Here is a 14435-nt window from a genome sequence, read left to right as displayed (position 1 = left end):
AATAATAATAATAATAATAATAATAATAATTACACTGGGGCTGGTCTAGATCGGGGTCGTCAGTGTTTTTCAGGTCCAGGAAGCCCAAAGTTCTACATTAAACTAGTGATATTTATAAATATACATTATTATCGTTTTGCATTCAATATTAAACTATTCAAACAGTAGGCCCCGCCCCTATCGCTGCTGAGCCAATCACAAGGCTGCGTGTTACACGCTGACTGTCTGGTTCCTCTAGTGACAAAATATTTAGCTGTGGTTTAAGTTGAAACTTATTTTCTTAATCTGTATATATAGAGAGAGTCAGTGTGCAATATGCAGCTTTGTGATTGGCTCAGCAGCGATAGGGGCGGGGCCTACTGTGTGCAGGAGGCTTAGATTGACAGGTCCAGTGTGTGGATAAAAGAAAAAAAGAGAACGTTTTCTGCCTCCATTTATCCCTAAAATATGTTGGATTCATGTTAATGTGTATTTAAAGAAATTAAATACCGTATTTTCCGCACTATAAGGCGCACCTTCAATGAATGGCCTATTTTAAAACTTTGTTCATATATAAGGCGCATAAAATAGACGCTACAGTAGAGTTGCTTCCTCCACTTCCGCACCATTGATTCGTTAATGTTAAATTCCCGTGTTCTACTGCGTGACTGATCGCCTTGAGTTTAAACTCTGCGTCGTAAGCGTGTCTCTTAATAGGAGCCATTTTGGGGTCTTTACATAAACACACAAATGGAAATAAAAAAAGGCACGCCTCGCGCAGTCATATATCCCAGCATGCACCGCGCGCTTCTTCTTCTACGGGGGAAAATCATGTCGGCGGCTTCTTACCGTAGTTGCGAGACCTGTTGTGGCTCAATATTGGTTCATTTATAAGGCGCACGGGATTATAAAGCGCACTGTCAGCTTTTGAGAAAATTGGAGGTTTTTAGGTGCGCCTTATAGTGCGGAAAATACGGTACATATAAAAAATGTCTAATCAACCAAAGATTTTGCCACACCCCCTGGACTGCAGCGCCTCTGCAGACCCCCTGTTGAAGACCTGGTCTCGGTCTTAGGGGCTACATGTCTAAGTAACATCCACATGAATGAAAACCAGGTCCACAAGTTTCCCAGATGAAAACTCATTTAAATGTTGTTTACTTCCAAATGTATTAGTTGAAAAACACGTGGTTTAGATCAGAAAAGTTTTACTTACAGGAGCCACAGCTGTGAAACAGTGATGATGAACAGAGTTAATCCACAAATGGTGCAACAACGCGGGACTGAGCTGCACATTTTTACTCTGCAGCCGCGAGTTCATTTCTTCAGTTTGAGTGAATTTATTCGATTTTTGTTCAAACTAACGGCGTTTCAGATTCATACATGTGTATATTCATGTATATTATTAGTGAAGACTCTGGTGTCAGGAATGTTCAGGCCAGAGACCGATTCAGAAACAGACAAACAAAAATCCAAGCAGCTGTTCAACATTTATCTTTAATTCTGCACAACCTTTCACCAGAACATCGGAAAGAATATTTAAGGCTGTAGAGACTTAAATGAAAAAAAAAAATCTGGGCAACAAAGATGGAATTTAGGAATTAAGTTAGTATGCTAGAAATACAAAATATAAAATTTCATACTTAAAAAAAAAGTATACCTTATTAAATGCTGTGTATGTACAATCTCAATAAAACACCTCAAAAAAAAAAGAATACAGTTCAGGATTTAGCCTTTAAGAAAGTCATAAATAAAAAGTTTAGAATATGAACAAAGTAGTCTCATTTCACATTTATTTATTTTGAACTCTCCCATTTTGATTTTTTTTTAAAACATTGTTTCAAGAATCTGAAAGAAAAAAAAAACATTAAAAAAAAGTAAATAAAAAATGTATTTGTGAACGTCACCACGTTGCAGGAAAAAGAGCCCCAAAGCAGATCATCTGTAAATTTAACTTTTTCTTTGGTTTGTCTTTACGCTGACATGAAAAACTCTGGTTAAATTTAAAAAACTGATTTTCTACTAACAAACCTGCTCTGATCTGATGACACTCTTCAGTGTCAATGCACAAACATTATCATATCGTCAGCATAATCTTTGTGATTGTACGGAGAAACGAGACGACGCAGGTGAGTTCGCACTGACTGAGCTCATTCTTTTTTGGATAAAAACGCGTCGGCAGTAAAAGCAAACGCCTGAATTTCAGCAGGAGACAAAGTTGATTATAATTCTTGGAATGGATTGAACTTGTGCAAACACGATTCTGCACTCTGCACAGAGTGAGGCCTCACAGCTGGGCCGCCTGTAAACCGCTGCCGATCTGCTCGCCGAGGTCGTCCTGAAACGTTTCTTTGGCGACGGCTCCGCGGGGAGAAACATCATAAATAAGGAGGAACCCTTCCTTCCTTCCTCCCTTCGCTGACCTTTCGGCGAACTGTTTCGGAGGCGACCTCAGTCTGTGGCGACCTGCCCTGGGGCTCCTGCTGCTGCTGCTGCTGCTGCTGCTGCTGCTCGACGCGAAACGTTAGCCAGGTCTGGTCCCGGGGGAATCACAGGACCACCACAGCGAGCGCCCCGCAAATACATCACAGCCAAACACAAGCACTTCAATCAGCTTTAAACGCTCCAGATCCCCAACACGCAATCAATCAATCAATCAATCAATCAATCAATCAATCAGTGGAGAGGTGGAGCAGGGAGTCCAAAGCTGAAGGCCACTTGCTTTCTATTATGTTCCCTGTCATCATCTCCACATGAAGCTGATAAGAGGAGATGCTGAAGCAGTGGTGGAGAAGTTCATCATAAGAAAGCAAAAAAAAATTAAAAAAAACAAAGCCTCACAACTTCAAATATAATCATTTGTACAAGCTATTCTCTCTAATTTCTCCTTTTTCACACCAGGTTCATTACTATATTAATTCACCAGGACTTTTAGAGGCGGCCTTATCATCTTTATTTTCTCTCTTTTATTATTTATTTATTTATTTATTTTTTCCCAGTGCAATTCAGCCGCCTTCCTCCAGTCCCCCTTACGCCTCCTTCCTGTGTCCACTCCACACGGTTCCGCTTGGTCCAGTTTCAGTTTCCAGTCAAGACGAGAGTCACCTCATCGGTTTAATAGAAAATCTAGTGGAGTCTGTTGAGTTTTGTGCAGTCGGTTCTGTTCAGTTTGGTCTCCTCTATTCCAGAGTGGTCCAGGTCCAGGTCCAGGTCCAGGTCCAGGTCGGCTCTGGCCTCAGGCCCCCGACTATAAAAACTCCACGTAGTTTTCTGGTATCAGTCCACTCCGACCATCGAGCGTCCCCTCCAGCCACCCGGGCTCCCTGGAAGCGTGAACTACAGGAAAAGAAGCAGAGTAATGTTTTTGCAGATATAATTCAAATAAGAGGAGGTTCACAAGTGTGAGCCACTTCTCATGCAGAGGTGCAGAGGAGACGGAGGCGATGAACAGGGTGATTAACACGATGTTTCATTAATTCGTTTCATTAATTATTCTGAGCATCTCTGGTAGCTTAGCTGCTAATTTGAGAGCATGATATTTGAGATCAGTCGATGAGAGGCCGCGCTCCAGGAAATATCCAGTGTCAACTACTTTCATGAACTGTGTGTGTAAAAAAAAAAAAAACATTTTAATTACAAGGTGCAAAACAAAAACTAATAATCAAATGTTTGCATTTCAAAGTAATGAATTATATATATATGTGTGTGTGTGTGTGAGAAAAGGTGTGGTTTCATATTAAGGAGTGCACATCATATTAAAATGGTTAAACAATCACATGCATGATTCCATGAAGCTGTGGTGCAACATTATTATTAACATGTCTGGCCATGTTGCAGTAACAATGCAGTATTAATTGACTTTTTTTAAATATATCTATTTCAAACAATGAGCAACTATTGAAAAACATATTTTATCGAACCACTTGAAGAGTGGAAACAGTTCTGATATCCAGCAACTCCAGATAATGGCGTTTTAGTTTTTTATGAAAAAAGGTGTTGCGCCCAGACTACAGTTATTACGGTAACTAGTCGTACTGCTATTGACATTACGTAGCAGTTTACGTATGTTTAAATATGTATAAATATTTTAAAATAAATGAAACTTAATTTCATCTTAATAACGTTTAATTCTTCTTTTTTTTTTTTTATCTCTGAGCTGTAAATGTCTCCAGATTTCCACATCAGCAGTCAGTGCTAACACGGGGCCATGCAAACCTGTTTTACTACTAGTGTGGGATTATTCTACAATATTTACTCATCATCACAGTAAAATATTCCATCCTTAGTCAATCTACTGAATTAATTCCTTTCTCAGTAGAAAATGTTGTGAAGCAAAACCAAAAAAATACCGTAATATAAATGTTTGGTCATACCAAAAATATTCTCTTCACGTCTAATTTGAAAAAAAAAAAAAAATGTTTTGTAAGAAATATGCGATAAAGTGATAAATAAATAAGTAATTCTGAGCTTGTTGGCTCTTTTTTTTTTCTTCTTCTATTCATGTTTTTTGCTATTTCAGTTTATAAAAGAAAACGCGCTGAAAAGGCTGATTAGATTTCAACAGCTCGTTGACAATCACCAACACTGTGTGACGGAGTGTAATTGAATTCATTTCGGGTTCCTCTGGTGTGCAGCACATTTTAATGCTTTTGTTAAAGATCCATTAACCAAGGAGTCCTTGGACGAGTGGCGGGAACATCTCTGCAGAGGTAAATTTGTCGTTTACCATATTAGTCCTCACCGGGAATCTAATTTAGAAAAACTGCAGAGCACGCTAGCACACGTCCACATCACAGGAAGGCAGCGAATAAACGCACGGGGGGCTTCGTCTGTATTCGCTCCTTCTTAAATCACTCTGAACTAAACTGTCCATCGACGGACGTGGATGCGCGCTGTGCTTTACCTGTGTTGTTAGCACAGCTAGCATTATGAGGTCGTGCTCGGAGTCTGATGAGGACAGCTGGAATGCTACGCCCTCCACAAGCCGCGAGCAGACTGCAGTGCTGAGATACCGCTTTAAGGATTACATGTCCCCAAGGTCACACTTTGACTCAAAGAGCTCAGATGACACCGCTCTGCATTACATAACTCTTTTACAGCCTTTATGCAGCTAACTCTATTTAGAGTCTGGAGACCATGTGTCCGCTGGCGTGAGCAAAACCATTAAAACCCCGACCGGTATCGATTGTGTGTGTGTTTGGTTGTAGAGGGAAACAGGATTTCTGTCAAAGCACCAGTTAAAAACGTGCACAAATCTGATGTTTATTAGAGGAGGAGAAGAAGAAGAGGAGGAGAAACTGCTCTGGAAGCTGGTGAAGCTGGAGGGAGGCCGGAGAGGACGCGGGGCTGTTTATGAGATTCATTCCTGAACCTTCGTCTGTGTGGCTGCGTGAGGCTACTTCCGCATATAAAGTGCGTCTGAACGATATTAAGATCTTGGCTGCGTGCTAAAGCGATGCATTACGCTTGACTGCATCTGTTACGGCCTCGTGTGCTGCTTGCCAGCCCTCGAACGCTCTCAGGGCACATCTGAGAACACGTTAGCGCCAGGTGCCGGATAAAAATACACTTTACACACGGGAAACTATAGATCGAGTCTCACGGTAATGAGCTCCGAGGCGTTTATTAAAGAAAACACGACCCTCTTCGGCACGTTCAACAAAAAAACTACAAGAGAAAACGTTTTGGGGACGTTTTTTGGATTATCAGCGCTGCACGAACTGTAACCCACCCAGCTCGCACGCTAAATGAACTCCAGCTAATTCCCATGGCCGACTTTTTGTCTCGACAACAAATTGTTTCTATTTACCAGCCCACATTCTTTCCTCTCCACTTCCTGCAGGTCCAGAGTGTGACTCACCATTTTCAAAGATGGTTCCAGCGATGAAGGACAGCTCAGAGTCGTGTTCTGCTTTGCAGGCGTAGAGCGCTCGAGCCTTCCTGCCGGCAACACTGGAGACAGTGACAGAGCAGGGGTGAGACATTTTAATTTTAATGTGCCCACCGGCCATATACTTCCATTCAAAGTGCAGCTTTTTTTCATGTTTCATTCCTCTAGCGTGCACTCGGTCTGCTCTAAGTCGGACATTTTGAATGTGCAGTGGCAAACGGGACCAGCTGTTTGCAGCAAAGAGACGCACGAGGCTTCATGAAATGTAAAACGACGCAGCGCTGTGCAGAGGTTCAGCGGGTTTAGCAACGTCCAATTAAAGTGCATCTTTGTCACAATTTAAAAACTGACCCCTGTGCACGAACGGATCTGAAAAGTAAACGTCAGCATGCTGCATCAGCATCATTAAACTGCAGCGCTGCACCCATAAGCAACGTTCTGTATGAACACATGCATAAATGGGCTAACAGGGCTTAGCCTTCCCAAGCTAATGCATAAAAAAGAGGAGAAAATTTGTTTATTTAAATAACTTATAGCAGATTGTTTTAAAATTTGGTGAAACCAATGGAAGCAACTGCAGCCTTAGGGCCTCAGTCTGTTAAGTGATTGACAGGTGTCATGCCACGCCCCCGTCATTCAATGATCGAAAACTTTCAGCTAATATGTTCAGTGTTTTGGCTCCGGAGCCGTATGTTTGACACCTCTGATCTAAACCCTATGAAATAACGACAGTTGTCGCTGTAGTTTTTATATTTTCATTCTTAAAGCTACAGTTTGTTTGTGTTTTTGTGTTGTTGAGTTTTATAGTAGCCGGTCTTCAAGGTTTTCCAGCGGTTCTGAATTTGTTTCACTCTTCAGTCTCGGCTTCAATGAATTTTTGAAGGACCTTTGTAAACAGTTTGATATTTCTCTTTTTTTCTGCCGTCTAAGCATGAGATAACGTTCTTTCAGAGCTGTTATTGAAATCAAGCATTCAGACCGTTTACACAACTTTCGATTGGTTTGGGAAAAGGAATATTCTACCCCTGTGAAACCCAAAGTACTTTCATTCAGTTTGGGCCTTTTCATTGCGACTGCGATTGTTCACATGGAGCATTTCCACTCAGTTTGGCCTTTTAAACCGACAGTAATCAGGATATTTGGCTCCATGGAAACACAGCTAGTGATGCCGCGTTAAACTGTCCATGTTACGATGATGCTAATTCAGCATCGTGAGGCCGTATGGTTGGACAGTTCAGTGGTTAGTGGGGGGACGTCCTGGTGTTTTTTTACCACAGCGCCGTGTCGGTTGTCATAGTTTCAGTAAGTGAAGATTCTCGGCTGAAGCCACATAACTAAAGTGAAGTTGCACTTTTTCACATATTTTGCGAGAAAAAACACCAACTGAGTCTGTTAAAAAAAATATCTGTTGGTGAAATGTTGTGATTGTTGAGTCAGCCTTATGACTGATGTTTGGAGAAGTGACTGAATGAAACAACACTTGCAGCTAATTTAGTTTAAAAGGGAACAGTTCCCTCTCTAGCGTCGCCACTTACTGGTCGTTTTGTGTTTTAAAACTGTCTCAGGTTCAAACTGCTCAGTAAATTTCATTCGCAGCTCGTCATTAAGGGGCGATTAAAGGGTCCTGAAGCCAGACCAGATGATGCAGAGAACTAGAAAGTTGGTGTGTACCAGTGTTTGATGTAATTATGTGTACTGTAGGTGATGTTTCTTCTGCTGCTGTGTTATGCATTCGTCAACCCGCCCACCGCCACTGCATGCAACACTCAAGCGGTTCTTCAAAAGTCCATCATGCTGAACGTGTTAAGTAAGTAATAACATAGTATTAGCAAATCAGGAAGCATTTACATCCTTCACCGAGCACGACTTGACGAGAGCCTGGAATCACCTGAGAGGAGTTTCCTCACACACATTCACACGCAGCACGGTGAGTTACAATGAGAAGGCGTGAAATCATTCATCACACAGCGTGGCCCGAACCTGATCGGAGAGGAGTCGCTGGATGCGGAGGAGGCCGGCTGAGGACTGGAAGGAGCCGAGAACATGGGCCAGGAGGGAGAGCGCGGAGAGGTGGGACTCGGAGACGTCACGCTGGGAGACGCGTTCACACAGACAGAGAGGCAGCGATGTTAGCCACCGGCAGCGCAACAAAGATCACACACACACACACAGATCAGCCACAACATTAGGACCACTGACAGGAGAAGTGAGTAACATTGTGAGAATTCAGCGCTCTGCTGGGAAACCTAGACATGCAGCACCCACCTACACCAGACCGAGGTGGTCATAATGTTATGCCTGATCCGTGTATACTGACATATTCAAGTCTTACCTGGTTGGTATGCTGCCTCGACTCTTTGGGTTCAGTCTGGAAAACAAAACAAAAAAAAAAAAAAGAAGCAAGATGAAGTTCTCCATCAAATATTAAAACGTCTCTAGACTCGAAAATAAACACAACAACTCACAAAAAACTGATATTAATTCGTGCAATATACAACAAATCAGTGAAAAACGACTCTGGGTGACACATAATGTGCAGCTCTGACTAGAGCGACAACTTTAAACGGAGGTTAATAGACATAATGAGGCTCCACTGTCAGAACGTATGGACGGTTTTGCAAACTTCACCATGGAAACACAAATGACGTGCTGCAGTTTGGGGAGTAACACAACGGACGGCGCTGAGATTAAAAAAACGATTCATCCGTCTATCGTAATTACACGTTCAGTCGCAGCGAGGTTCAGATTCCTGCAGAAATCTAATCTCCAAACGGCTCCTCGACGTGGGGCCGCGAAAACATGATTCATCCGCGTATCCGAGCAAGCTGTGCGCCTTCATTAATCCGTTTGTCATTCGTTCCGTCTAATCTGGAGCTGCAACATGTTTGCACACTGTCGGCAGCCTCACGCGCTCACACAGAGACGAGGCACGGCCAGACCTTTTCTTTCCATGCCAAGCATTTATTACTGATTTAACATATTTGTGGCTTATTACACATTCGCTGCAGAACAGAGTCAGGATGGAAGGGAACGCCCCCCCCCCCCACATCCCAACACTGCAAAACTCAGCCAAACTGTTGTTCATTGTTCCAGTAATTTCATTATTCACATGATAACAGGCGACACAGAGAAGCTCTTTGAAGGCTGTTGTTGGAGCGATGAGTTGCTTAATCCCACACATTTACGTCACAGCGCTCAGACAGATATAAATCTTTACATGGGGGAACTTCTGAGATAATATTAGCCTCTAATGATTCATTTAATTACACGATTAAACACGTCGTTCCCTCTGTTCATACACTGGACAGCGGAGAATATTTGTGTCCATTGTCTAAAGGATTTTTCTCCTCATTCATTCACTCGCTACAAGGGTTTAAGGATGAATAAATGGATTTAATGCGGGAAATACGTCACGACGATTTAGAGACTGTATGAGCAGAGAAGGTACAGCTCATTCTGTTTATGGATCGTTGTGAAAACTAAATTAGTTTTTCTCTTTCATATATATAAGGGTCGAGAAACAATGTGAGGAGGAGCAGGTACTTTTAAAAACAAACTCAAATCAGATCTGAATGAGCTGAACTCGCTGATCTAAACTGTGCGTCTGTGTAACTGGCAGGAGCTGCAGCAGGAAGACGGGTCCTCCCTCCGGGACAAAAGGGTGGTCAAGATAGCTAGAGGTGCTGTTGCACAACATGACCGCATCCCAGCTGCAAACTTTCAGCTCCTGCCCTCAGGAAGGCGTTTTAAAGCTGCATCCAGGAAAACAGATCATTAAAGCAGATCTCTTTTGATATTATTGTTCATTTTTGGGAGACACAGGAGGACACCTGCGTGTTATCTCTGACAGTGTTATTATTGTTGCCGTCTGCGTAGGCATGGGCGCCGCTTATTGCCGTCAAACTGAATTGCCCGCGGGACAAACTAAGTTGTATTAAATCAAATTGAACCGAACTGAATCTATCGCCGTTTATTCACTGTGTGCTGAGTTTTGAGAGCAATTCTTTCCTACAGTCGTTCTCTCACAAGACTCTGATTGGCTCCGGATCTGCTACGACTGCAAAGCTCGAAATCCATCACGATGCACTGTTGTGTAATCATTTAATATCACAAATCCTGGTAAAAAACAAAACAAAACAAAACAAAAAAAAAAATGGCGTCCTAAGAGAGTCGCCACGTCACGGTTTGCATATCCCACCAATGAAATTGAAATAAGTCTATGCAGAAGGCTTGAACCAATGAAAATGATACTTCATGTTTCTCATTCCAGCTTTTAGCGAACAACACACCAGTCTCTGGTGGCTAGCTGCTCCATAATGCGTTAATCGTAACTTATCGGTGGTTTCAAACCTTTTCAACTCCCCGAAACACTTTTAAACTGACAGTTTTTTTACATGCTAACTAAAAAGATCTCAAATACTTGTCTAAAGCATTGACTGTTTATATTAAAGACAAACTCGTCCTGACCCACTGGGCGATGCCCAAAGTGGGCGGAGCCTGAAGTTGCATGTTGGATGAGCTTTACTCCGCCCACACTCGGATATTCCAAATATGGACGTGGGGGGGTTGTGTCAGACGTTGAGACCCGCCCACCAAACCACCCAATCTTAATAATGCAGGATTTTAAACCGTCATAAAAAAAAATAAATGAATGAATTAGAAAAAAAAATCACCCTCCGTACAGAAATAAACTACTGAGACTAAAATAATTTTTTGAACCAGGCTGTAAACATGTTTAATGATGCTGTAAAGTTGGGCATTTTAACATGGGGGTCTATGGGGACCTGCTCCGTTTTGGAGACTCTAGTGGCCACTTTATGAACTGCAGCATTTTGCACTAGTGCGTGGGCTTCATGCTCAGACCTGGACGTTGCTGCTTGGTCTAAATAAGGTGCTACAGTCGTCATTAAACCAGTGTAAGTTTTGTATGTTTTTCACCTGACTCAATTATTACACTGGGTCTTTAAGTGGATCGATCAATGCGCCACCTCTTTCCTTTCCTCACCTCCAACACCCAGTCTATCCCTCCGCCCATGAGAGATCTGCTCGCTTCTTTCTGAGAAACATATTTTGATTTACAACCAAACAGAAGCAAAGCAAAGACTGCATTGATAACGGAGGTGTCTCTGGCCCCGCGCTGCTTCCCTTCACTATTTGCTGGAGTGTCTGCAAAAAACCACAACCCCGAGTAAAATTGGAATGTGTCGTCTTCTGCCTAAAAGCTGTTTGCAAAAAATAATCTGCATGACCCGCGCCACACGCGAATGTCAAGTTTGCACTCAAGAAAAAACACGAGGGTGCAAAATTCGTTACGGGTGATGTCCTCTGTGGAGGGTCACATGGGGGCTATCGCAGGGATCACACACACACACACACACACACACACACACACACACACACTGACCCACGGCCAATTTAGATTCACCAGTTTAACCTAACAAGCGTGTTGTCTTTGGATTTCGAGAGAAAACCCACGAAGGCTCACGGAGAACATGCAAACACCCGGAGGCATCGGCGCTAACGGCTACAACGCTGCACCGCCCTTATTTTACCAGACGAGGTTAAATATTTACTGTACTTTCCCCTGTTTTTTCAGAACAAATAAAAACTCCTCATTTATTCCCATTCAACAGAAATATGTCATGAGTGGGATTACGCCGGCTGCTTTTCCCATAAATCTCTCTAGTCACTATGGAGATTTAATTTTCAGCTTCTTGTCTACGTTGTTTTTTTATGATGTTAAATCCGTTTCAGAGCTCTCTTATCTTTTATCTCTTTCCAAAAACACTTGCTTATAACTTTTGATTGGGAACATTTTAAATACCAATAAAGTGACATAAATAAAAATACACAATTATACGTCATTAACACACATTAGGTCCTGAGGTCAAGTCCACGGGGTCACGAAAAGGGAAACATGTAAGAACCTGAAAATAAGCCGCGGCTCGGTGGGATGTGGTGCTTCTGAAGTGCACAGTTGTTAACCTCTGAACTTTGTTCCTATTGTCTGTGATGACGCCACCAGCTGTTTTTGTCTCACAGACAAAAGTACAGACGTCTGCTTAAAAACAGAGCCATGTTTTTTTCTTCTTATACATTCATTCAAAGATTGCAAAGATGCAAACTTTTCTTGCAATACAAAGGAAACTGCACCGCAAATACAACCTGACTCTGTATGAAAGCACCAGTAAAAAAAAAACAAAAATAAAAAACAACAGTTTAACCTGATTAAAGATTTCTTCCATCTATAAACCAACGGGAAACATTCCCTGTTCAAGATTAAGTTAATTAATCATACGGTGAAAAATGTCATCACATTAAAGTTAAAGTCATTTCTTCAGGACTTCAGATTTATTTAGAACGATCCAGCTTTTTATACTTTTTATCTGTGTCCCTGTGTTTTGTGTTTCTGTGAAAGCGACGGCCTCCCTCCGTTACAATGATGTCACCTAATCGGAGCTAAACTAGACAAACAAAAACATCAAGAAAGAAGAAGGTAAACAGGTAAACAGAGGCGGTGGAGGAGAGCGGGCATGAAGAGCAGCGCCAGATTAAAAAAGCTCAACGAGGAGGTTTGCACAAAAAAAAAAAAAAATGTTAAGATGTTACATTCCATTTTGAAAAGGAATAAGCTAACATCACTAGCCAATCAGAAGTAGGTTGAGATCCAGCTGCAGCTGACGATGCATTCAAGACAACTTGGGAAAAAATGAACTCTGAGTCAAACTCAGAAATGTCTGCTGCACATAGTTTAATGTTCAAACACTGACAATTTACCAAACTTATCTCTTCTCCTCTGAGTTAACCTGTAACGTGAATGCTACGATATCAGAAGTCTGAAATTTCCAACTTTTCATAAAGGCATCATATACTGGCATTTGAAAGATGGAGAGTAAATTTAAGAATCTAGGACTGCAAACAAAACACTTAAATATAGTAAAAATAATAATAATGATTAATATTAAATGTTATCCAAAAGTTTTTCTGTGTAAATTGAAACTAAATCAAATGGTTCATGGTTCCCCCCGAATAAATTACGGCTGTAAGGGGACGTTGGTGCCCCTCTGTGGATGCCGGTGTCTTTCGTTTCTCCTCAAACTGATTTGATGACGTTGAGATCAGATGTCTCTGATAGGACGAGGACGTTGTGTTGTTCTACTTTCTTTGTACAGAACACAGAGATGAAACAGATTGTTGTGGAATGTGCATCTTTTTATTTGTCTCGTGTGACTGAGACGATGACACACATGAATTCTCCACAGCGTGGAGCTGACGCTTTCAAAGGAAACCACGGCCAGACCGTAAGAATCTCGTACTGTCTCTCTCCCTGACAGAGAAACTTTAGAAACACAGCTTCTCACAAGGTGGCAGATAAAAAAAAAACACTCCTTTCTGTAAATCTGAAATAAAACCCACCGATGTGAGTCTGGGTCACACTGAGCCTGATGAGTTTTCACCGCACGCAGTTTTTTCTTTTCCCATATGAAATGTACGATGCTGTAATCAAAGTGCAAAGAGTGCAGGCGAGTCGGTTTTCTCCTCGACCACACATGAATACATTACTGAGACAAACACGGAGCCACGAGTACAAAAAACAAAAAAACAAATACAAAACGAGCACGAGCGTCACCATAAGAGGAGAAAACATACGGAAGGTGTCATTACACACACCATTACGTGCCCTATCATGACCGACCGACAGGTTGTTCACTGCGGTCCTTGAATGCCTCTTTAGCGTGACTCATAATGGACAGACTATCTGGTTTTCTCGTCTCCATTTGGTTGAATGCGTCTCCCTCCTCCTCACAGCTTCTCTTCTGTCTGTGCATCACACTCTGTATGTTCATGAGCTCAGGAAAAGCTAAACACCTGCCAGAGTTAACACTTGAAACACAATTCAGACGCCTCATTATGACAACGACACCAGTGTTAACACAGACCGACCGGTATTTTTTCTAACTCCTCTTTTTCTGTGTTTTCTCGTTCATTATATCACGTATATTTATTTTCTACAGAAGAAAAAAATCTATAGAGAATTTTAAAAATGAGATGTTGATCATCTCTGAGCGAAATTAATGCGAAAAACATATTTTTAAAATCTTTCTTTCAATGTTCACTGATCAGGCATAACATAATGACCACTTTCCTCCTGATCAGTTTTTGGATCATGTTTTTATGTTTTTTTGAGTCAGCGTCACTTCATTTTCCCGTTAACAGTCCCAGTGTTAAACCTGATTCTGCCTCCGTTGAGTGAACGACGGCGTGATACTCACAGTGAGCTGGGTCGGACCTGCCGGTTCTCGTGCTCGCCGTCGTTGCTGGTCAGACTGTGTCTCGGGGTTCGGCATTGGCTGCCGCTGCTGCTGCTGCTGCTGCTGCTGTTGCAGTTGGTGGTGGAGGAAACCGGCTGTTGCAGGTCGGAGGCCGTGGCGTTGCCGACGCTGTTCCTCTTTTCACCTGCGAGAACGAAGACAGACTCTTTGGTGCTCTGGTCTGGTTCATTGTGAGATTCACTAGATATTTCTCATTCTCATCTCCTGTAACTGCTCGTCCTCTTCTGTCCAGT

The 14435-nt window shown here is 42.2% G+C and overlaps 1 protein-coding gene across 1 annotated transcript in view; it reads right to left on the bottom strand.

Moving 5' to 3' along the window:
• Window positions 1-1457: 1457 nt before the first annotated feature.
• The window catches only part of LOC125020969 (rho GTPase-activating protein 26-like), an 82424-nt gene continuing 69446 nt past the window's right edge, over window positions 1458-14435 (bottom strand). Inside the window, exons 20-24 of the mRNA XM_047606678.1 lie at window positions 14143-14326; window positions 8202-8237; window positions 7850-7960; window positions 5840-5931; window positions 1458-3315 (exon numbers count right to left, since the gene is read on the bottom strand). Of these exons, the coding sequence (XP_047462634.1) occupies window positions 3227-3315; window positions 5840-5931; window positions 7850-7960; window positions 8202-8237; window positions 14143-14326 (512 nt within the window). The 3' untranslated portion in view covers window positions 1458-3226. The remainder of the gene's footprint in view (window positions 3316-5839; window positions 5932-7849; window positions 7961-8201; window positions 8238-14142; window positions 14327-14435) is intronic.

Source organism: Mugil cephalus, chromosome 15 (assembly GCF_022458985.1).
Source record: "Mugil cephalus isolate CIBA_MC_2020 chromosome 15, CIBA_Mcephalus_1.1, whole genome shotgun sequence".
NCBI classification, from domain to species: domain Eukaryota; kingdom Metazoa; phylum Chordata; class Actinopteri; order Mugiliformes; family Mugilidae; genus Mugil; species Mugil cephalus.
Note: the sequence above shows the minus strand (reverse complement) of the source record. Positions and strands in the feature narration are given on the sequence as shown.